This window comes from Balaenoptera musculus, chromosome 8, assembly GCF_009873245.2.
Source record: "Balaenoptera musculus isolate JJ_BM4_2016_0621 chromosome 8, mBalMus1.pri.v3, whole genome shotgun sequence".
NCBI lineage: Eukaryota > Metazoa > Chordata > Mammalia > Artiodactyla > Balaenopteridae > Balaenoptera > Balaenoptera musculus.
The window spans coordinates 24,179,603-24,204,032 of NC_045792.1; the positions used below are offsets into that span (position 1 = coordinate 24,179,603).

The 24,430-nt window shown below is 46.1% G+C and overlaps 1 protein-coding gene across 20 annotated transcripts in view; it reads left to right on the plus strand.

Annotated features, from left to right (window-relative positions):
• The window catches only part of NCAM1 (neural cell adhesion molecule 1), a 312,747-nt gene that overhangs the window by 231,222 nt on the left and 57,095 nt on the right, over window positions 1-24,430 (plus strand). For all 20 annotated transcript variants that reach the window (XM_036862081.1, XM_036862074.1, XM_036862073.1 and 17 more), the window contains exons 2-7: window positions 15,223-15,297; window positions 16,973-17,191; window positions 18,240-18,383; window positions 18,757-18,894; window positions 19,985-20,102; window positions 20,529-20,695. In XM_036862081.1, the coding sequence (XP_036717976.1) occupies window positions 15,223-15,297; window positions 16,973-17,191; window positions 18,240-18,383; window positions 18,757-18,894; window positions 19,985-20,102; window positions 20,529-20,695 (861 nt within the window). The remainder of the gene's footprint in view (window positions 1-15,222; window positions 15,298-16,972; window positions 17,192-18,239; window positions 18,384-18,756; window positions 18,895-19,984; window positions 20,103-20,528; window positions 20,696-24,430) is intronic.

The window sequence follows — 24,430 nt, forward strand, 5'->3', positions numbered from 1 at the left end:
TAACAAAGATCTGCCCTGAGCTTTCAGAATAGATTTCTCACACCACATCCACTTAGTGACCAGCACATTCATCTGCGGGGGCAGAGCTATAGACATGGCTTATACAGGGAAGAATTCAGGCTGACCTGCTTAGCAAAGCAAGAGCAAGATTGCTCAACTGATCACGGACACTGATTGAGACCTTCCATTTGTAGCATCAGGTTGTCATCCTGGGCTAGATGAACCAAGGATGTCAAACTCTATGTTAAGGACAGTGGTACCCAGTTGTAATTTCCTGTCCTTTATTATTATATCCATTTTGATTGCAAGGCATATCTGCTCTTAGAAAAACGTGATGTTTACTTGTATATTGGTTTTGAGCATAGGGTTATACTTGCTAAAGTACTAATGTGACAAACTTGAAAAGACATGCATGAAATAGGAGTTTCTGCAGAGCTGTGTCACATTGCTTAATGTGATAAATGGCCAAGTAGCAGGGCAACATAAGAATGGTTATAAAAATCAAAAACTTCAGGCAGGGCCTTGAAGAGTTTAGGTGGTTTCAGTATTGTTTGCAATTCATCAGTTATGCCAGGTAGATTATTGACTAGGCCAGAGAATCTTCACTTGGCTACATATCAAAATCATCTGAGGAGCATTTTAAAATTAGAATCACAAGGCCCCACTGCAGGTACGGAATCAGTATCTTTAGGGGTGCAGTAAGGAAGGCTATTTTTCACAAACGTCCAGGTGATTCTTAAGCAGGTAACCTGACACTATTCCAGGGCCTGAACTCCTGCATCCCATGCATTTCAGAACCATTAGACTCATGTGAACCTCAGAAAAGAATAATCAAAAAAGATCTTCAGTTAATTCAGCACATCACTTAAGACATACTATGTGCTGAGCACTGAGGATGCAAAGGCTCAGTCCTTACGGAGTTCAGTCATCTAAACAGGTGCTGCTACATTATAACACAGTGAGGCTGTGACGGAGGTGCAAGCTCATTGCTATGGAGACAGGGAGGAGGGACTGACTTCACACCTCTACACCTCCAGATCCCTTCTGTTATGGTTTCCATGGCCTTAGAGGATCCTGGGGCCAGATTTTAACAGTTAAGACCAGGATAGCCCTGGATCAGCCCTCCCGTGGTCCTGGTTGATTTTCCCTGGAAGAAAATCCAGCAGTGTCACTTTTTGCAGAGTGTAAGGGAATATCGTGCACTCCGTGCAGTCTGGTTTGTGCCAGTCCTCTGTGCCCATAGTTGGGGTCTCCCGGAAGGTCCCAGCATGGCCTCCAAGTCCAGAGCACACAGCAGGAGGGTCGGGGCTGCTCACACAGGGCATGGTTGTGAAGCTTATGTCACAGTTGGTGGTTTCTGGAAGGTTGTGAGAAGCAGAAGAATCAGCATGTAGGGTGGCTGCTTCCTGAGGCTCTTTCGAGGCCTTTGTTACACTGCACTAATATGTCATCCAGTTAGTTCCATCTCTTTTCTCTCCCCTGAAGGCACTTTCCTTCTCGACTGCAGTTCTCAGCTCTTTTCTTTGACCCGTTCTCACCTTTGAGGCTCTGCCTCTGGCACCTGGCCTCTAAGGGAGTTCCCCATCTCTGAGCTGTATAGCAAGGCCTTTCGCTAAGAGGCAGGAATAAGTCAGACTCCGGCAGATTTTGCTGTGGGGAAACTGGACCCAGTACCCTTGATTTCAGGTCTTGGTCTCTGGGTCATTCTCTCTTGGGGTGTTACAAAAGTCTTGGTCTAAGACAAAGGCCAACCCGAGACTTGAGCCCATTTTGGTCACTTAATAGCCTCGCCCCAAGGGTTCAGTGAAAAAGGATGATATAGAGGTCAAGAAGTCTTTGATGTGGTAGGTTTTGTTTTTGTTTTTGTTTTCAGCTTTAAAAGCTACCTAGAAGTTTGGGGAAAATCTTAGGTGTTACCATCGCCTCGCCTTACGTAGGAAGCAGGCTTATAAGTCGCAGTTCAGTGGCTTTTGAGACTGACATTGTGCAGACTGGGAATCTTGGTGTGTGTGTGTTGGTAATATCTTGTAGACTATTCAAATTGTGTCATCTTGCCTGAACGGACTCAGTGAGAAATGCTTCATGAAATGTAAATCTATGTGTAGACCCCATAACAGAAAAGAGGAAGAGGGAGTAATCGCTTATACCTCCAGAGAGCAGGATGAAATTCAGACACGGATTCTTCGTCCCCAAGGGAGTTTAGGGAGTTCTACTGGGATTGTGAGCTCTTTTTGCTCTAGCCATTTATTCTGGCGATTCTGTCCCTTTAGGAGACTTGGTTGTCAGGTTGTTACTGTTTAATAGCTTTCTTATAAGATACTGGCACCTTTAAAGGCCAAATAGTGATGCTGACAGCTATGACTTGTTTATAGAAATAAAGGCCTTGTTACAAAATAAGGTATAATGCAAACATGAGGGCTATATATCCATATGTATCCGTGCTTTTCCTGTTTGGCCAAAGTTTGTTGCTGTTGTTGGGTGTGTAGGATTTCTGTCTGTCTGTCTCTCTGATGGAAATATTCAGAAGGCCAACCCTGAGAGTTGGGGGTGGGATGGGAAGAGAGGTGATGGGAGGGGAATAAAGGCAGGGACTCCATTACACAAAAGATAGGCCTGTTGGGGAGATCCCAGTGCATGTGAAATGAGTGACCCATTCTGTCACGATCCACGGTGCTAAGAGATCTGCTGAGTTACCCCCAGGATGCCATAGTCATCCTGACAGCAGACAGATGCACTGTTGCTTCTAAGACAGCCACAGTTACAGCCTTGTCTGTCTGCACCGTTAAAGCCCTGCAGCATGGAGTTTGTTTGGGGAGTTTCTGGTGGGGATGTAAGAAAACTAAAAGTTGGGCTTCCCTGGTGGTGCAGTGGTTGAGAATCTGCCTGCTAATGCAGGGGACACAGGTTTGAGTCCTGGTCTGGGAAGATCCCACATGCCGCGGAGCAACTGGGCCCGTGAGCCACAACTACTGAGACTGCGCGTCTGGAGCCTGTGCTCCGCAACAAGAGAGGCAGCGATAGTGAGAGGCCCGCGCACCGCGATGAAGAGTGGCCCCCGCTTGCCGCAACTAGAGAAAGCCCTCGCACTCGCACGGAAACGAAGACCCAACATAGCCAAAAATTAAAAAAAAAAAAAAAATCTACAAGTCTTTACAATTTCAACTTGCTTATATTTAAAAAAGAAAAGAAAAGAAAAGAAAACTAAAAGTTACACGCAACACAAAGCAGCATCATCATGTGTGAGCTCTGCCAATTTAAATATGTTCAGATCGCCACTAGTCTTAGGGCTCTTCGGTATTGTAGCTGTCAGTCCAGTTTGGAGTAGAAACGAGTGCTTCCACTCCCAAGTTTAGCCACTGATGAGGCTGACTGTGAATTCAGTGGTCAGTGCCCTGAGTTTAAGGAATCCAGTTTTACCTGGTCACTGTGACTTGACATCATCTTGAAAGTTCAAAAGTTAGTTCCCAAGGGGAATTTGCTGTCCAGGAAGACAATGCGAGGCAGGAGTGTGAGTGTGTGTGTGTGTGTGTGAGTGTGTGTGCACATTTTCTCCCCCGTGTCCTGCCCAAGTCCCTTAGTTAGACTTGGTGCTGGAACCAGCAGGCAGGATCACAGTGGACACTAAATCCCCATTGCCAGGAAAGGGGTTTGGTCTCCTGAAGTTGAGAGGAAGTTTCCCATAAACCTCCCCTAAAGAGAATTTGTCTCTTGGCAGGTTTTGCCTTTTTATTTAGATACGGATTCAGGAATAATGGTTTAGTTACTTGGTTTTAAAGTTGCTCATAGAACTAGAGTTTGTCACCTTGAAGGGGAAGTTAAGAAACATTGCCTTTGTGAAATCCTTCCAAGAAGATTCTGCCACCATCAGATGAGATGGGTTTGTGTTTGTTTCTCATGGGTGAGCATCATATGTGCCTCTGACCTTTGAATTGGCTCCTTGGGATCCCACTCGTTTTAGTCCTTGAACATCAAAGCCCATTACGACTTGGTGCCATGGGGGGGACTCTCTTTAATCTTTCTGTCTTTGATTTCTTAGGCTGGGGTTCAAAGGCTCTCCTGCCTATTGGATAAAGCAAAGTGAGTTTGTCAAGGACAGTTGGGTTTGGATTGGGCAAGGGAAGGAGTCTAAGTGAATAATGAAAGAAGTTAGTGATGGTTGCTCAAATAAAAACCCTACTACAAAAACAAAACCCAAACAAAAAAACTGTAAGGGATATATCATAAGGATCTCACTCCATATTGAATGTTTATGACTTATTGGCAGTTCTTTAGAGTTGTAGCATTGTTATGGGCAAGAAAGGAGCGTAGTTAGCACACGTGGAAGGTCTCAGCTACGAAGATGAGTGGGAATGTTATGTGTTTGGTTGTTTTTTTCCCCAAACTCCCTATGCCTACCCAGCAGACCATTTTCCCAGCCCTCCCAACAAACTCTGTCCACATCATTGATTCATTATAAGTTGGAAAGACTGATAGCAATGTAGAGTTGCTGGCTGTTAGTAGGCATACACATCAGAAGGTAGAAGTACCAAGAATGAAAATGTCGTGTCAATCACCAGCCTGGGGCTGGGAGAATACTGGGGGGCTCTTCTGGGTCCCTGAAATCACACTGTGTGAAGACAGAAGGAGGCCACAAATGTAGCCAAAGGACTTTTAACTGAAAATCAGAAAGTAGTGTTCTGTAATTGGATGGATGGATGGATCCTAAGGTTGGCAGATGTAGTACCACAGACTCAGAACCAGGATGTACTTCAGATGTGCCAGGACCACCACACGGCCACCGTCTGCCACTGCCCCTTCTCCTCCCCACCACCCCACCTGGGCTGGGGCTGCTCTCACTTCTAAGTTCCTGATAAGCCATAGTGACAGATATGGCATTTCAGCTCTTACCCTAATTAATGGTGCCAGCGACAGCTTTCTTATTTGTTCTCTAATTCAAGAAAGTAATACAATTATTTCCCAGATAATGGATATACTATTTGTAAAATTATTATTAAGTGGCTGAGTTTTCTTCTGTTCTATCTCCTTCAAAATTTTGTGTAATATGGTTCTATGTATTAATCAACAGGTCAGGTACTGTCTGATGAGGGGTGACAGTGGCCAAGGGAGTAGGGAATGGACTGTCTATCCTGCAGAAGAGATTGTGACCTCTAATAAGAATCTCTTTACCATGGTGCTCTCCAGATGGCCTCTTAAGGAGAGTGAGTGCTTTGAGAAAACACTGGCCGAGGAGCTGCATTAATAACCCAGTTCAGACGCACACCCTGCAGAGGAGCGAAGAGCCAGTCACAACTTGTGTTGGCAAAGAATAATTCTAACACTCACATTTTAATAAGGCATGATACGGCTTATCCAGAATCCAAATTGGGGGATCAGGAGTGACCCATAGACGGGAAAGTCCCACTCACAGCCTCTGCCTGACCCCTGTTGGTGACCACCACTGATACTGAGCTCTGGTGGCTGCCAGTAGGCATCAAAGCCAGACCCGTTGGTGGCGAGCAGAGGGGCTAGAAGGATTCAGGTCAGGGACAAAGTCAGCGCTGCAGCAGGGAGAGGCATGTGGCCTGGCAGGCTCAGAATTCAAGCAACCTGTTTCCAGCCCCTGTTCAGAATCAGTACATCCCTGAGTAGATAGTATTCTTCTCTACTAATGTACTTGTCTCCCGGTTCATCCAGCACACGAGCAACCCCTTTTTCATGAAAGTTGACTTTTATTGAAACCAACTTTAAGTAATACATACTTAAGATCAAGGGCCATGGAGCTGGATCTGCCTGGGGTTCAAATCTCGGCTCTACCTCTTACTAGCTTTGTGACCTTGGGCCATTAGTTAACCTTTCAGTTCTTAAGTTTCTTCATCTGTCAAATAGGATCATAACAGTACCTATCTCATAGGGTTGTTATGAGGATTACGTGAACTCAATGAAGTGCTTAGTACAGGGACTGGCACAAAATAATCACTCTATATATAAACAATATATCTTGGTTTGAGAGTGTGATTTTTTTCACTTGACAGAAACTAAATTTAACAATTCTTTGCACTGGTTGTTTAAGAGATTATAAGCTTTTGTATCTTCAATAGCCCAGATGTGCTTAAAGCTATGATCACATAAGACATTTTTGAAAGACACGGGCAGGATTTGAAATTCTCTGGATGAAGTTGCATGCCAGCATTCTCTAAATTTCTATTTTCTGGGTGTAAAGAATATAACATCTGCAAACAACAGCTGGACAAATATTGGAAGATATAATTCCAACTTCTTGCCATGTTGGCAAAAGCTGTTGGGAGGGAGAGAAACGATCCTCCTTGTATCAGTACCTTTTTATAGCTGGAAGAAGAGAAGTTGGATGAGTCATTTTGTCAAGGCAAGGTTTCAGAAGAGCAGACCTAAGGAAACATTGTCAGGGGCATCCTGGCAGCTATCAAATCGCACACAGCTGTTTACTAAGAAGGCCTGGGTTATCGGGGCAGGTTGATAGATTTTACGTTGTTTATCTAGAGAAGCTTAGCTGGGTTCCAAACATCTATTTGCATCTATCCTTCCCCTACGTTTCAGTAATTCAACTGCAGGCAAAGTGCTGGCTGGCAGTCATTCTGCCAGGAAAAGGGAAACAGCAGGAAGGACAGTCTGAAAAGGAAGCAGGGGCGACTTGCCTGGTGGCACAGTGGTTAAGAATCCGCCTGCCAATGCAGGGGACACGGGTTCAAGCCCTGGTCCGGGAAGATCCCACATCCCGCGGAGCAACTAAGCCCGTGCGCCACAACTACTGAGCCTGCGCTCTAGAGCCTGCGAGCCACAACTACTGAAGCCCGCGCACCTAGACCCCGTGCTCCGCAACAAGAGAAGCCACTGCAATGAGAAGCCCACGCACCACAATGAAGAGTAACCCCCGCTCACCACAACTAGAGAAAGCCTGTGCGCAGCAACGAAGACCCAACGCAGACAAAAATAAATAAATTTATTTAAAGAAAAATTATGAAAAGGAAGCAGGGAACCAGAGCTTCTGTTATAAAGTGGGCTGGTGTTGGCGGCACCAGATATTTTAATGGGCTTCGGACAGGAAGGTAGACCACCAGCTGTTTGTCCAGCTTTCCTACCTGCACGTAATAGAGCCAGTCTCTCCAAGTGATGACTCTTGCTTTTTGGGGACAGAGGTGAGACCGGGGCAAACCAGGCAAGAGGAAAGAGTTGGCAAAATAGCTACTGGGAACACACAAAGCAAATGAGACACAGAAGCAAGAAGAGGCCTCAAGTCAGCAGTCAGCACCTGGGCCCAACCTCGTGACTCCTGAACTTTGCTGCAGGGACCCTAGACTTCTGCTCCTGTGTTTCCCATCTGTGAAATGAAGGGGTTGGAGATTATATGTCAGGTCCCCCCAGCTCGAACCTTCTCTGTTACTAAATGTTAGCTCTAAAACCCTGGCTGTGAATCAATCCAACAGAGTAGAAGACAGAAGTCAGGGTATAACTAGTCCACATTTGCCGCCTCTTGGTACACACTCATGCCCTCAGCTGGGTGCTCCCCAGGGTGGAGGCTGTGGAACATTCCTGCCTTCACCCCTTGTGGACTATAGGAGACAGTACGAATGCCCACTCAGAAAGGATTTCACTCCTGGCCTGGAATCTGGCCCTTCTGAGGCTCTATAGGACTCCTTCTGACTTTATTGCTGCTTTGGGAAAAAAAATTCAGTAAATTCTTCAATGCCTCTCCTTCCTTTATGATCCTCTATAAAAACAAGCAAACCAACCGGCTCCTTTCATCAGAGTTCGGCTGGCTTCTCTCCTGTGTCTGATCTGGGGGTGTGGTGTGGAATTTGTTTGGGTCGTGCTCCTGATTAATATCCCTTGAGTCATTTCTTCTGACTCCCTATTAAAGATGCTCTAGAATGCTCCTAGTAGGAACTGTGTACTTTCTTGGGGGTGGGGGTTAGCTGTGGGAGTGGCAGCCTGGGGGATAGCGTGAATCTATCACATCTGAGCAGATTAAACCACCGCGTAGATCTTCTTGCCCTATAACCAGAAGCACGAGGACACTGTGTGACATTAGTCAAGTTTTCTAGCTTCTAAGTAGTTCGTGGGGATAACAACCATGGTTTGAAACCACTGATTTAGTTCTATAAAACTAAACCATCCGATCAGAACTAATGAAATGTTAATTTGACCCAGGGAACTCAGGAGGCCAAGAGAGCTGAAGCCATTATCTGCCTTGGCTCTGTGTTCTGATATGAAGCCAGCCCTATGGAACAGGGCCAGAACCCAGTTATTCCTGATTCCCAGCAGCTCATATAATTTATTATGCTAAGAAATAGAGCTTCCTGCTTCTAGAAAGTTGGTTTCTGTTGTTTGGCTACCAGAATTTCATAGGATAGTTTATTTGGGGTAACAGGATATCAGATTAACCATCTAGGCCTCAGTTGTGTAGTGATGCTCAATACTTTTTCTTCCTTAGTGTAATATTATAATATCAACTATTTTATCATATTGCATAGAAAGCTGAAGAATTCTGAAGCCATATTCACCTTCTGCGTACCTCCCCCCATCACTCTGGAAGAGTCCTGAGATTTGAGGAAGTTAAAGAGAATTTTCACCAGGAATTGTCATTGCATCAGTTTTGTAATGAAACATTGTCCAGTTTTGATGGCTTTATTAAAATGATAGGCTTTGGAAACCTGCTTGGTATATGAACTAAGTGAGTTTGGTTTAGAAGAGTTTGTATCTTATCTACAGCTTCTCTGTATGATTTGTCTTCATGCAGAAGCTCTGGTTTCTCCATTCAAAAGGCATAAACCATGTACCCACCACCACCACCAAGAGCCAGCTTCCCTTCCTTCTCCAGTCTTGAGTTCTGCTCTCGCAAGTCTGCTGGTGCTGGTGTTGTCAACCAGGGAAGACCACAGCTTTCTTGAGGGCTACCTTCACTCTCTAGGCTGGCTGATATACTGGGAGAAGCCAGGGGCCCAGGGTCCTGTGAGGACTACACACAGAGGGTTTCCCAAGGGTTTGGTCATAAATTATCTCAGTTGGCTTAGAAACCCTAGCTAGATTATTTCTGGGTGTTTAGGTTTAAATGGGAATTACATAGGATTCCCAGCATTTACATAGATGGGGCCCTAACTAGGCTGACCAAGAGACTGGCAGCCCTGAGTATGACTCTTAGATGATTTTGGTTGCTGCTATGAACCAGCTTTAAACAAGAAGGATGCTTCCAGTGGCAATCAGAATATGGTCTGCCATTATGATGCCATTATACAGAACCAGAAGCCAAAATCTCTAAGCATATATGTTATAGTTCCTTTAAAGTGACATATAACTTTTGGGTTAATATTTGAAAGTAAAACAGTCCACCTCATTTTCTCCTACCCAGCTGCTGTCAACAGTAGCTCAAGCCAGAATTGTGAGACTCACATGTCAAGAATGGGTGAGACTCCTTTGTCATCCTTAATTGTTTATTCATTTTTCTCTCCCAAAATGAGAAAAGTTACCTATGTCCAGCTGCTTCTTGCAACAGTAGCAATCTGACAAGTTGAATTATTCTATTCATACACACACACACACAAACACACACACTTTTATCTATGCTTTCAGTGGATGTTCCCATACATACATGTAGATAAACACACACACACACGCCCCTTAATAGATTTTGGACAGTTGAATCCAGTAGTCTACAAGAGGTTCCTGCTATCTCATTCTCATTACAAGCATTATTGGGGATTTTGTTTGTTTAGGGGGTGTGTGTGTATTTGTGTGTGTGTGTGTGAGTTTAAAGTACTATCATGTATGTGCTATCACTTAAAAGACAACCAGCACAGCCTGACCTTGTGTTGGGAACTTTACATACATTACTTCTCTAAATCATCTCAACAGCCCTGCGAGATTGATTGAGTTATGTCCATTTACAAATGTGGAATCACAGGTCCTGAAACTCTCCTGAGAACTCAGAGTTACTACGTATCTGAGCTGGAATTTGGATCCAGGCCTCTCTGACTCTAGATCCTGACTTCTTAACCATGAGACAATCCAACCACAAGACCTCAGTTTTATTATCATCCCCATTTTACAGATGAGAGAATTGAGGTGAAGTGACTTGGCTAGAGTGCCTACATTATTGTTTTTTTGGCTTTGAATTCAGTCATCTTTTATACCAATAAAATTCTGACAGGCAAGTTAAATATCTTCAAGTAATGTAGAGAGTGGAATCGGTCCACCTGACCAACACATGGATCATTCAGGAAGTTTACTTTATTTAAAACCATAAAGGGAAACATAGCTTCTCTCAAAAATAGTAACCAAAATAATTTCCTTGGGAAGGGTTGTTGATAGAGGCTTATTAATAATAATAATACACAAGTATAAAATGTGTATTATGTGCCAGAGACTATTCTACATGTATTAATTCATTTAATCTTTCCAACAGCCCTATGAAAAGGGTTCTGTTTTTCCCCGTTTTACAGATTAGGAAAAAGGCACCAAGAGGTTAAATAACTTGGCCAAGATTACACTTGGCTAGTAAGTGGTAGAGCTGAGGGTTGGCCCAGAGTCCATGGCCTTCCCCACTCTACAGGACTGCCATTTGAGTCTCAGTTTTACATTCATTGCGTTTCTTTGGTTTATCAGTGAAGTTGCCCTTTATCTTACCTCGAGTACTTTGCTAACAATGAGGGCAGACTGTCTAGGCAAGCGGGGGTGCCTCGGTTATCACGCTCCTGGTTCCAGCATCTGGATTTCCCACAGAACCGTCAAATGAAAGACACTTTAGTATACTTTGAAAAATAAAAAATAAGTCACCATTAAAGTGGTTAAGTATAGTGATATTTAAGGCTCATTTCTAGAACAATAGCTGACAAAATAAATGTAGAACTAGACTTTGATGCCTTTTTCAAAACTCCTTAGCCGTTATTAAATAGGTTTTGGAAAATCTCTTTATCTGGTGCATAGTCATTGATCCGATTAATCCTCTGTCGTTCACCCATCTCTTAAAATGGTGACCAGAACATGGTCTGCAGGTGCACCTACCTTGGCCCTGGGTCTGCTGCATCTCTGCAGTCTGTCTTCCTCAGGAACCAGTGTCTTTATAACCATTTAACAAGAAGGTACTGTCAATTAGCCATGGGAGAGACCTGGGCTCACTTTCTGCTTTCAGCTCCTACTTCCTCAAGCACATAAGAATCTGAAAAGAACAGTAAAATTAAACTGCTGCAAGAAGTTCCTGACTCAGATGAAATCTATGAGTTCCTTTTTGAAATCAGAATAATTTTTTTCTGTTGCTTTGCTTTGGTAAGATCCCACCTCTTCTGATAAGTGCCTTAGCACCTTTAGAACTGAAATTTTAATTCCTTTTTCTCAGCAACTGAGACTTCACAGCTTGCTTCTGCTAGGGAGTTGGGAATCACAAAACTTCTACCTCAACCTGAAGCTGTTTGCTAAACAAGTTGGCATATCTTTCAGAACAAGGCATTACTTTTTAAAAAATACATTTAAGTAGAAAACACATTTTGAAACATATACATCTCTCACGGGGTTATTTTACTTTTTCAATGAGACATGGAGAAGGGACTCATTCCATTCTCAAGAGAAGCTTTTTCTGTCTGTTCACAAGGGATAGAACAGTGTGGGAGAAATGGCTGGGGCTTTGGATGCATTTGACCTGGCTTTGAATCTTGACCCCACTGTTACCATTACTTAGGGCTCTGAGCCTCCACTTCCCCATCTGTAAAATGGGAATTATAATGCTATGGTTATCTGTGAACAGAGAGGCCAGTTATAATTAACCAGAGTAGAAGTGATGGCAGCAACTTGATAATAAGACGTTTGTACACTCTGCTCTTTCTAGCCCATAATTTAGAAAGAGAGCAAATGGTAACTAATAGGTAATAACAATAACGAGCCCATTAGGAGGCCAAGAAAAGATTAGTGGTAGTTATGGAGTGCAGGGGGAAGAGCTGGAGCCTTAAAATTAGATGACTTTTAATCTTGACTTTACTACTTATTAGCTGAGTTGCCCTGGGCAAGTTATTTCATTTCCCTGAGCTTTGATTCCCTCTTTTGTAGAATGGGGACTGTAGTATCAGCCTTTTTATACCCCAGAATTGTCGTGAGACTCAGGTGAAGTAACAAAGTGTGCTTTGTAAACCAGAAAGTGTGAACTGGCTGCCAGAGGCCTTGGGGATGAGTCCTTAGGGGAGGACACTGAAAGCCTGCCCTTGGGTCCCAGCCAGGTCCAACTACCTGTGTTTATAAGCGTGTGTCTTTGGATGCATCTAAGATGACACACTGTGTTTCTGCAGAGAATGTTTCTGCAAAGCAAGAAATGAGATACTGTTTCTGGGAGAAGTGTTTTTCATAGTTGCTCTAAAGGGTCTGAGGTAGGCCTGGTGAGGAAATTTCAGTTATATTTGCAACTGGAGAAAGGTGAAAGTCGAGGCAGGAATTTTTATTGGGAGTAGTGAGAGGACTAATACAGTAATAAAGGAAAAGGCCACAAGAAGTGAAGGGAAAGAGTTTGGGGTTTGGAGCAGGATTTCCACTTACCGTTATTAAACCTAATAATTCAAGGTTTTGCATTTGGGGAAGAATAATCAGCCATTGTGCTTCGGTGGAAAACATCCAAGCGTTGACTTTTCAGAGAGTCTGGGGTTCCTCTGACCTGGCTTTGACTGGCGTCTAGAAGGAGAAATCTATCTTTTCCATGTGTGCAAAAGGTCAGGCGTCTAAATGGATATCTCTTCTTTAAAAAAATCTCTGTGATGATAAATGTGTTCATGGGATCTGGTGAAGCCGGGAGTTCCTTTGTAATTCTTATTTCTCACTTCTCTCCTTGGTCCAAAGATAGATACTGGCCACATTTGAGTATGGAAACTTTTCAGCCTTGCCGTGTTCTCCTCCCTCTTGAGAGTCATGTTCTGTTTGAAAAGAGCTGAAAAAAATGAAGTCTGTTTTTTCACTTGGGATAAGAAAATCCTTCTCAAAGCAGTAAGGGATCTGTGAGAGTCACAGGATCCATATGTTGAAGCTGGCTGCTAATACACAGCATATGGGCCAGTGAACTTTCCAGGCAGAAATATGTCTCTAATTCTCTAAAGAATGCCCCAGTAAACTCCAGAAAGGACCATTACTTAGGTGACAGATGGCATCGGCGCAGCTTCTGGGCTTCATAGGCCGGTTGTTCCATGGAATGGGAGCCACAGACAGGGACGCAAAGGTCCTGGTTGGCCTTAAGATGGATGACACTGGCCTGTAGCCCTCGCTATAGGGCCCCCTGCTCCCCCAAATACTGCGGGCTTGCTCTGTTCTCTTAGGGGATGTGCATCTGAAGGTTGTTCCTCAGGTTGGCAGGATTATTTGTTAAACTGAGTGGAAGCATTTTGTCCCCTACTCACAGAGACAGCCTTATGTAATGGAAAGAACACTTACCTGGGAACCAGGTGGCCTGGGCTCTGGGGCCACCCTGGTCCTCACTAGATGTGACCTTAGGGAAGTCACTTTACCTCTCTTTTCTGATCTGGAAAATCAGGAGGCAGGACATGGTGATGGTTGGGACCCCTTCCGCTCCCTCAGGTTAGAACTCAGTGGCCCTGACTCCATCCAGAAGAGAGTGATGGGAGAAACCTGCCACCGCCGGGCACTTCTGCCCCCCCGGGTGCCGTGGCCCCGGCATTATATTCCATTGCAGTTCTGTGCACTGCGGGTGAAATTCAGGAAAGGTAGGGGAAGACATTTCACTGCTCTCAGGAAGAATTCCATCCTCGGCCCCAAATGAGTCATCAGCAGCAAACTGACCGAGGGAGAGACAGGCTGCCCTGCAGTTACTATACTATTTCTTCTGAACCAGCATTTGGAAGTCTCTGGACTCCCACTTCGTATTCTCACAGTGGAGCCCTCAGGATCCTCTCCCAGCCTGTTCCCGATTCCTCACCATGACCCTCACTCCTCCCCTGTTCCGTTCCTGTCCCACCGAACCATCCCTTTCTCTGCAGCCTCTGCTGGGTTTTTCCGTGGGCTGCTTTGTCTGTAGGACAGTTAGGAAGGTTGCGCCCCTGATAGCTGAGCTGCCCCCATGCTCCCCCTTCCCTGCCCAAGCAGGCCCTTTGATCCCTCTGTTCCATTGAGCACAACCATGGTTGCTTCTTCATCAAATGAGCGCAGACTGAGACCCACAGCAGCTCTGCAAGGCTATCACCATGGCAACGAACATTCCCTCCATTCTACTGTGAAGAGAAAATGGCTGTTAGAAGGAATGGCTAGCTGAGTCTCTGTTACTCGGTCTATTTTGTCCAGGCCCCTCCTTCATACCGGCTTTGAGAAGCTACACGCATTGAACCAAACATCCCTTAGCCTTTAGCTTGCAGATTTACTTCACCTAAGAGGAGGAAAGGCAGAAGGAAGTTGAATCCCAATGAATAACAGCATTTTTCCTACCCTAAGAGTATATTTTCATGAGGAACAGTTATCTGGTCTAAGCAGATCAATCTCAATCTCAATCTGTGAGATCCGGTGCAATGTATTTTGTCTTATGGGTGGAGTGGAGCGTATAGATATTGCAATATTGCAGTGCAGTAGCCAAGAGATTCAGGGGGCCGCAGGGCACAGACGCCAGCATGTCAGAAGAGTTGACTGACTACTTGGGGTGACGATGTTTGATTGCTGTCTCCTCTTCTGCAAAGAGGTGTATTGGCCCTAGAGTTGTGAGGTAAGGTGAGTATTTGTTGGGCCTCCCCTGCTTCAAAATCAGTTTGGATCTTCACGTTGAATCCTTCCCCGTAGTGGTCAAGCTCCGTGGTGTGGGGAAGTGGCAGGAAGCCCTGTGCAGGGTTGTGGAGCGGCAGGCTTCCCTCTTAACAGAGCTGTGGGGATGCTGCAGGTTGATGATCCACATGGAACTGGCTGGGCTGCTGTTTCCGTGCATCCCAGACGTGCTGCTGTTTGGAGCAGGACTTTAAGCCTTCTCAAGGGGTCAGAAACGTTTAGCAAAGAGGTCACCCCCAGATCTTCCAGGGGACCCTGCACGGTGTGATAGAGGATATTCCCATTCCACAGGGAATGGCCTGGACCCCGTCCACTCCTGGCCTCGGCATGAGGAACTCTGGTGACAAGTTCTCAAAACCCAAACAACTTCCTGTCTTCACTCTTTCTTGATGTGAGCGGGGAGACCGTTTTTGAATCAAAGCTCTGGTTTCTGTCTCAGAAATCCAAACGTGTGTTTAAAGTGGACATTGTCTTTTTCAGTTTCTCTGCAGGTGGATATTGTTCCCAGCCAAGGGGAAATCAGCGTCGGAGAGTCCAAATTCTTCCTATGCCAAGGCAAGTGCCCGTGTCACACTGCATTTCAGGAAACCCACCCCTCAGAGCAGAGCCAGCGGCTGTGTCTGCCCGGCAGATCGCAGTGTGCCTGGAATCTCGGGTCACCCTGTGGCAGGCTCTCAGGGTGACCAGAGAGCCAGGGGAGTGCTCAGACCCCCTTCCTTCCCTTACCAAGGCTGCCCCAGGACAGCGAAATATGCTGTGTGGACTTCTGCTTCGTGATGGAGGAGGTCTAGGGATTTTCTTAGGAAAGTCAGCACAGCCCCCAGACCCCCTGCGCTGTGTACATCCAGAGTCCCATGAATGACACTGGAGAGCAGGGCTGGTGCAGAAAGAATGCTTCAGTGGGTCAGTGTATGGATTATTAGAATCCCCCAGAGCAGGAAAATCCAAGAAGGCCTAAAAAGTGCCTGAAAGAAAACTGAGTACCAGTACCTCTTTTTGCTGTGAGGACAGGTGCCCTGGGTTTCCCAGCTCTCTAGTGAATTCCAATATTCTGTCCCATTGCCCCAACGAGAGATCAGAATTTGTCGGACCTGGTGTCCTTGTCTTTTGTTTAGAAAATATGCCCCCATTTCCACAGCTCAGCTAATTATCCGTAAATGTCCTGTGGAGGAAAGGCTTCATATGAGGCTTTGGAGTCTCTGTATGTGAGATGCCTGGGATTTGGAACATGAAAGGACCAGGAAAGAGCTGAGCTAGGTGTAAACTGACATTGAGCAAGCCGCTTTCGGCAGGGAGGGGCCTTGAAATGCTGTCATGATTTGCACCAGATGAGGCGGCTGGTGGCCGCTGGATGTTTTCCTTCCAGCTTTGCTTTCACTACAACAATTGAAATGATCTGAACATGCAGCCGTGGAGCCCATAGCACATCTTGCAAATAGCCATATTTATTGAAAACATGATGGGCCCTGAAAGGAAGGCTGCTTCATTTCCACACTAAGCATCTTTGCAGGGCGGGGGATGTGGGCTGGGGAAGGGTGCTGTGCAGAGAGGCAGGGCAAAGCCATGTCTGGGGGTCCCAGAGCCCTTGTTCCAGCTCAGTGTCTGGACAGCTCAGCAGCCGTATCCCAAGGTGCCTGGGGAAAGGATGCAGAGGCGACGCTGGCTACCTTCTTTGCAGCATTTAGGCAGATGCATTTGCCTCTCTGAGGCGGGAGCGCTGAAATGACAGTCATGCCAGTTTGTGCAGGCAGATGCTGGAATGAAAGTGGTTGGAGTGTAAACTCCAAAACTAGCCAGAGTCTCATCTTCCACTTCAGAGACCGTAATCTAAGCCCTGGAAAATAAGCTGATGAGTTGGCTCAGACCAGCTAGCCTTGAGCTCAGATCCCAGCTATACTGACTCCCTTTGCCCCCCATTCTGTGAGGTTATAAGCTCCTAGCTTAGTGCCTGGCACACAGTGGGTCCCCAGTAAATATCTCTTCTCTTCCCTCACTAGGGATGGGACCAGTATGAGAAATACCAGCACCAGTGTTGGTTGAGTTCTTTCCAAATACTATTATGGACATAACAATTAAACACAGAAACCTCCAACATGAATGGTCATCCCCGCCTTGTCATCAAGCCTGATGAGCTCTTGCTCAGTAGCTCTTACTGAGTACCCACTGTCACCCTGGAGGGGTCGTTGTCTTTTCAGCATCAGTGGTTTGAAAATAATCTCTTCCTCTTTAGTGGCAGGAGATGCCAAAGATAAAGACATCTCCTGGTTCTCCCCCAACGGAGAAAAGCTCACCCCGAACCAGCAGCGGATCTCGGTGGTGTGGAATGATGACTCTTCTTCCACCCTCACCATCTACAATGCCAACATCGATGATGCCGGCATTTACAAGTGCGTGGTCACTGCAGAGGATGGCACCGAGTCAGAGGCCACGGTCAATGTGAAGATCTTCCGTAAGATCCTCCTCCTCCTCCTTCTTCTGTGTTCCTGTCCTCTCCTTTGTCTAGGAAGGCACATGGGTAGCAAAGAGAGTGGGATGGAGTAGAGGACCCACTGAGGGCTTGACAGGGCCCCTTTCCTCCTTTTCCCTAAGTCTTTTCTGCATCAAGCTAAGAGCTCCAGTATATTTTTAAATGATCCTCGGCCAACTCCGAACTCACAACTGTGTTCATGCTGGTCACAGCTACCTCCCACTGGCCTCCATTCCCTAAATTGAAATTACACCATTCCCAGAGGACTAGGATGGGTTCCCCTCTCCCTTCCCCAAGTGTTGACTGACTGTTGTACACTTCAGTTTATCCCCTCTTATTTCACTTTTTCCTGCTGGTAATGGAGTGCAAAGGCTCGGTGGAGTGCGTGGGGTTATTATCTGAACACTCTGTGCCACTCAGAGCGGGTAGTTCCCATTGCCACTGAAACCAGTCTGGAGGTGGCATCTCATTACCTTGTTATCATGCATCTGTCCTGTTGGCCAGGGTAATGATGGGTGACAGCCAATGGAACAGTATTGATTGTCACAGTATTTATTGCCATAAGCCTGCTTTTCTTCTGTTTTGTTCTTCAAAATTCTTTCTGCTGTAGACAGGCTGGGGATGGGATGCCAGACAGAGTGGGAGACAGAGGGAGGACTGGTGGCTCCTACTATTAGTTGTAGAGTAAATGTTCTACCAGTTCATTTTACCTGTGCACTGTGTTTCATTGGCTCCATCCCACATGGCGAAGACCCTTGGTAAAGACAATCCTTTCCTTCTGTAGACCCTTTTCTGCACAACATGGGATAAATTTAGCACTTTGAATAGACACTAATTGCCAAACACAGGTGATATATTCCCCTCCTTGTGCCAGCTGCTCTGCCTGCATCTTTGGCCAAGTGATGGGTGGGACCCCCTTTGGTACCACTGTATATATGGACTCGAATCCAAGCAGTATGGTGCCAGTGAAAAGGGATCTTTGTGGGAGAACCAGCCATTTTCCCTCACTCTCCTCTTGCTCCTTTTCCAGAGAAGCTCATGTTCAAGAACGCGCCAACTCCACAGGAGTTCAGGGAGGGGGAAGATGCCGTGATTGTGTGTGATGTGGTCAGCTCCCTCCCCCCAACCATCATCTGGAAACACAAAGGCCGAGATGTCATCCTGAAAAAAGATGGTGAGACCTGGCAGCTGTCCTTTCCCCTGGGCCACGAAACCAGCTTCTGAGGCATTCTAGCCCAAACTCAGATTCCAGTGTCCCAGAACCCCATGTTGCTTCCAGGTCAAAGGTTGCATGTCTATAGCTTGTATGTTCAAGCACTTGACTTTCTCTCCAAGGAAAAAGACAGATTTCCAATAGACTTTTGCCCTTGGCTCTATGTTGGAGCCAGGGCCACATTTTCCTATTGCAGCTTAGAGCCTCTCCCCGCTCCCAGCCCCCGCCCCCCCCATAAGCCTGAAGGCAGGCAAAAGGAAAGGCTCAGCCACCTGCCTGCAGATACCAGTCCTCTGACTGATCCTTGGATGAACCTGCGCCTTGTCTCTTCTAGTCCGATTCATAGTCCTGGCCAACAACTACCTCCAGATCCGGGGCATCAAGAAAACAGATGAGGGCACTTACCGCTGTGAAGGCAGGATCCTGGCACGCGGGGAGATCAACTTCAAGGACATTCAGGTCATTGTGAATGGTGAGGAGATCTGTTCTGCTTTCTCCACCGCTACAACCTTGGCTCATCCACGGCAACTGAGTCCACCCCTTCCCACAGCCCACCCCCAACCTCTGCCTTGTCTTGTTAGTTTGTTTGTTTGTTTGTTTTTAAACACACTTGTCTTTGGGTCTCCCTCAACTGTGGGGACTTTTAGTGCAGTTCTGGAATGTCCTTCATTATCTTAACACTAGAAGCTTGCCCCATGCTTACTGGTAAATTCTTATTCATCCTTCACTGTCCTTGAGGTTACTGTAATTGTTAAGTTAGTCCCCTGGTTCAGTCTTCAAAGAAAATATTATAATCAATTCAGGCCTCAGAACAGTCAGAATCATAGTCCATGGGCTTATTAATCTTAATTTTCAGTGTCAAATAAACACACCCATGGAATCGATCTGACATTTACAAGATGTTTACAGGAAATGTCAGTACTAAGAAATTAAGTAAGTCATGGTTAAATTGCTTTGGATATTGATATATATTTTTTGCCAAACTCTCCCCCTCTCGTTCCTTTGGTAAAAAATAGTTTGTGCACAGGGTTGTTTGTGACAGTCCCAGAGAAATGTCACTCTTTGGTGAGCTGGTGCATTTCAAATTGGTATTAACCATTTAATCACTAGGAGCAGGAGTTTTGAACTTTTTCCAACATCAAGAGCCCCCTTTTGAAAGTCAAGTTCCATCAATCATGGCAGTTGTAAGATTGGTATGCATTGATGAAGAAAATATATAATGATAAATAGCTACTGGAAATAGAATACCATTGTAAAATGAACAAAACATACTAATATAGCTTCTAAATCTATATTATTGAAAAGCAATATTATATAATGTTATATGTATAACAATACTATGCATTGTTGAAAAGTACTAATGTGCATTTGTGGATGAATTATTGATCCAGTTTACAGTAATTATTTAGTGCACACCTGAGTTTAGATCCCTTACAGTAACTGTGCAGCTGCCCAGGACTCTTGACTGTCTGACCTGGGGTCTCCCGGAAGTGCCTCTTCTCCAGGCCAGCAGGTCCTTCCAAGTTTTCCCTGCCACCCCTGACAGTCCTTCTTTCCTTCAGTGCCGCCCACCGTCCAGGCCAGACAGAGCATAGTGAATGCCACCGCCAACCTCGGCCAGTCCGTCACCCTGGTGTGCGATGCCGAAGGCTTCCCAGAACCCACCATGAGCTGGACAAAGTAAGAAACTGGCTCGTGCTTTTTATCACCGACTAGTGGAGAAGGAGACCTTGCAGGCCCTGTCCTGTGTTGGCGTTTCAAGGGAACAGGGGTGGGCAGCTGGGGAGCATCAGCTCTGGGTGCAGAATGGATTCTTTTCTGTCAGGTCCTCTTGCCTTGCGTGTGCATTGGATTCCTTCATTTTCAGTTTGTGGGGCAGAACCAGAGGTTCTCTTTGGAATTTTGGGGGGCGCACTTTGCAGCCCTTGGGCGGAATCGGAGGTTTGGGTAGAGGAATCACGAGGAAGTACAATTTGGCGTCTTAACTTTCTGTGAAGATTCAGTCTTTCGCGTGAGCTCGGTCCGCGTTTTATGGAAGCTAATTAAAAATTAACCTCTTAGCTCTGTAGTCAAAATCACGGTCCTTTACATTTCTGTGCCCTGCAGGGACGGGGAGCAGATAGAGAATGAGGAGGATGAGAAGTACCTCTTCAGCGACGACAGCTCTGAGCTGACCATCAGGAAGGTGGACAAGAACGACGAGGCCGAGTACGTCTGCATCGCCGAGAACAAGGCCGGCGAGCAGGATGCGTCCATCCACCTCAAGGTCTTCGGTAAGGACAGTGGGGTCAAGGTCACCCCTCTGCCACAGTTCCGCTTACCCCACACAGTCCATCAGCAAGACCCTGCCCACTCTGCCTGGGAATCTACTGCACTTCTTGCCAGCTCCACCACGTCAGCCCTAGTCCAAGCCATGCATCGGTCCCGTTCAGCCCCGCCCACTCACAGTAGCCAGAATAACCTTAAGCACCACTCCTCTGTTTCAAATCCTCCAATGGCTTCCTATTGCAACCAGAATAAAATCAAGACTCCCTGCCGTCAACAGAGGCCAGATCTGAGCTAGCCCCTGGCTTCCTTCCTGACCTCGTCATGCCTCTGCTGTGCTCTACATTTAAAGCTCTCCAGCCCCGGAAGCCCTCTTCTTCTCCCTCAGACACACTAAGCTTGTTCTCTGTCTCAGGGCTGTTACACTAGATGCTTCTTCTGCTTGGAATATCATTTCCCCAGATCCCCTGTGAGCTGCCCTCGTGTCATCCCTCATCCAGATGTCAGTGCATCATTCAGATCATCTTCTCAGTGAATCCTTCCCTCCCTGCTCTGGCCAGTGCATCTCCCTTATCACCACCCCACCCATCTCTTCTTCAGTGCCCTTCTCTGTACCTAAACTCATCTCATTTACATACTGGTTTGGGGAATTATTTCTCCTGCCTCCACTCTTACACGTCACTTTATCTCTGGCATTCCAAACAGCACCAGACCACGGAATAGGCCCTTGCTAAATATTAGTGACCAAGTGGCTGCCTCTGTCTCCATTTCTTCTTTCCCTGGCCTGTGTGAAGCAGGGTCATAAAAGTCATGAAAAGAACTTCCATATCTCTACTCACTTCGTCTCTATAAACTCAGTTAACGTCCATTCATTTAGAGCTGAAATGCACTTTGACCTGACTTTGACAAACAAATTTGTGGCAGAGAGATGTTTAACCTAGTGGCTCTCAGCTCTGTCTGCCCATCTTTTTTAAAAACACAGATAAGCGAGTCCACTGTAGGTGGTGCTGCCAGAGTACAGACACTGCAGGGGCAGCCCTGGCGCACGCAGCTCCCTGGTGGTTCCCGCACCTGCGCTTTGGGAACCTGCCTGGGACCCGCTTGTTTAGCCTGATCAGGAGAAATCATTGATGTCTGTAAACAGAGACCTTTGAAAATCAAGCGTTTATGTGCAATTGGACCCACTATCCCAGATGAATCCCGTTTACTCATTAATGACAATTAATTAATAGGCTTAGAAACAGGTTATCAGTTTGGTCCAAATTAACTGTACGTACTTGAAAGTGAAGCTAAACTTCTTGGAAAATATTCTTGACGGTCTTTTCTCTGATTCTGACTTATCTATCCCAGTCGCTCTGATTTTAAGTTTTTCTAGATGAAAGACAGATGCATTTGTTAATGTATTCCTTAATTTTCACAAATATTTACTAAGTGCCCTTGTTGCTGGGCGAGGGGCTACAGAGATGAGTAAGATATGGTCTTTTGACCCTGAGAAGCACAAAAAGGGACATAAACATATAAGCCTATAAATTATAATAGATGGTGTCAGTTAACAACACTTGAGTACCAGCTGTGGGCCCAGCCATTGCCCAGGTTACAAAGATGAGTAACATGCACTCTGTTCTCATCAGTGGGTTCACAGGCTAACGGAGATAATCAGTGCTGAAATTTTTAATGACAACCCATTATAATGACTTCATAAGCAACATGCACAGTGTTTTATAAGAAATGATTTGATTTCTGGTCCTGTGTGACAGAAGTTAGAGAAGTGTTCGAAGATGATATGCTTTTCCCAAGTGGGAGTTTCCCAGATGCAGGAGAGGTGGACAAGCCTTTCAGGGCACGCCGCACAGGCATCGAGGCCGGAAGAGCCCATGTTGTGGTGAATGTGAACTTGTGAACGAGGACTATGTCTGCTCCACTCACAGCCGTACCCCCAGGGCCTAGAACATCACCTGGCATGTAATAGACACCCGTGTTTGCATAAATGAGGGAATCATAATTAGTTTTATATGAATGAAGCATAATGTATGTGGCAGAGAGATGAACCTGGAAACATGTAATCACTTGTCTTTAGGAACTTCTTTTAGATATCAGCTCCATAAAGTAATAATAATAATACCCAACACAAAGTGAGCACATATAGTGTGCCTAGCACATTGCATGTGAAGTACTATCCATAAATGACCTCTTTTAACCTCATCATAATCCTATGAAGTAGATTTAATTTTTATCCCCATATTGCAAGTGAGGAAATTGAGCACAGAGAGATTAGGTGTCCTACCCAAGGAGCCGGGACTCAAACCCAAGCTTTCACATCCATTCCCTGGGCTAGCAATTGTGGTCACTCCTCCATGAAACCCAGTTTAACACATATTACGTCTGAATTCCATATGGAATGACTAGTGGATTCTGCCTTTACCTCCATGGATTACGTGGTTTCTCTACGGAAGTACACTCAGTTCTAACTTGGCTGGTCAAGAAGAGATCTTGGCTTCTGTTCCAGGCCTCTCTGGTGGCGATGGCTGCCCCAAGAAGGAGTGTGTAGTGTCAAGAGCCATGTGGGGCTGTGCTAAGGTGAAGAGGGTGGGTGAGTCCAGGGAAGGAGGCAGGGAAAGTAGGATGCAGGAACTGTGGGACGGTAGGACTTGTGTTTCCGCCCTCCTCCCTGGCCACAGATTCCCTCCTGCATCACACACACACTCTTCACACACACACACACACTCTCTCTCTCTCACACACACACACACACACACACACACACACACACACACACACTCCCTCTCTCTCTCTCACTCCACTACCACAGTTCTTTCCCAAGACTGCAGCTGGGAGAACGTTCATTAGGCAGCCCAGTAGAGCAAACAAGGAGATGTGGGCCGACTCCTGCAGAGACAGGTAAAAGGATCATAGACGCCCCATCCTCCTCTGTCACATCCTGAGGAGAGTTCACATGGTCTCCCTGGAGCGACCTGGTACCCCATGTATACCCTCCTTTCTCTTCATTTCACGTTCTTGACCTCCTTTCTCACCTCCTCCTTCTGTCCTCCCCATGGGTTTTGGAGATTGGTACTAAGGCCTGGGAGCCAGGTGGGGAAGGGCTAGCTAGTTGGGACTTCATCTTTCTTCAGCCCCTTTTTCCCTCTCCTCTGCCTTCTGGCTTGCCATCGGGGACCTGCATTTGGAGAGAAATGAGGTAGGTTCCCCAGAAGCAGCAGGGTTACAGCAATGAGGCAGAAGAGGAAAGAAGCCTGTAGCTTAGATAGTAAAGAAGTTCTCAGAACTGTGGCTTCAAGAAGGGCTAGCCATTAGTGTGTAAGGGACATATCTAAATTAGGGACTATCGTAATTATCCTAATACCATTTTTTCCTAAGAAAGGGACGTGTTCTAGTATGCACTGCCCTAGTTATCAGCCAGAAGCTCTTTTTACTAAGAGCATCCTACCTTCCTTTAAACTTGGCAGTGAATTTCCATTGCTCCCCTCCTCTGGGCCCTTCTGAAGAAGTATTTTTGTCTCCACAGATTCTTATTATGCTGTACGAATGCTCTTGAGGCCTCATGGTGCTGTGGTCTGAGGCAAGTTCACCAGTGGGCAGAAGCTTTGCTTAGCTGACCCCATAGGACCAAAGCAGCCCTTGTGAGTTACAGCAAAGGACAAGCAGGCTCCTGAAGGAAGGGGTACCCGGTCATGCCCAACACCTCAGTGCAGGGAAGCAGGGGCCTTGGAGCCCTCCTTGGGCTT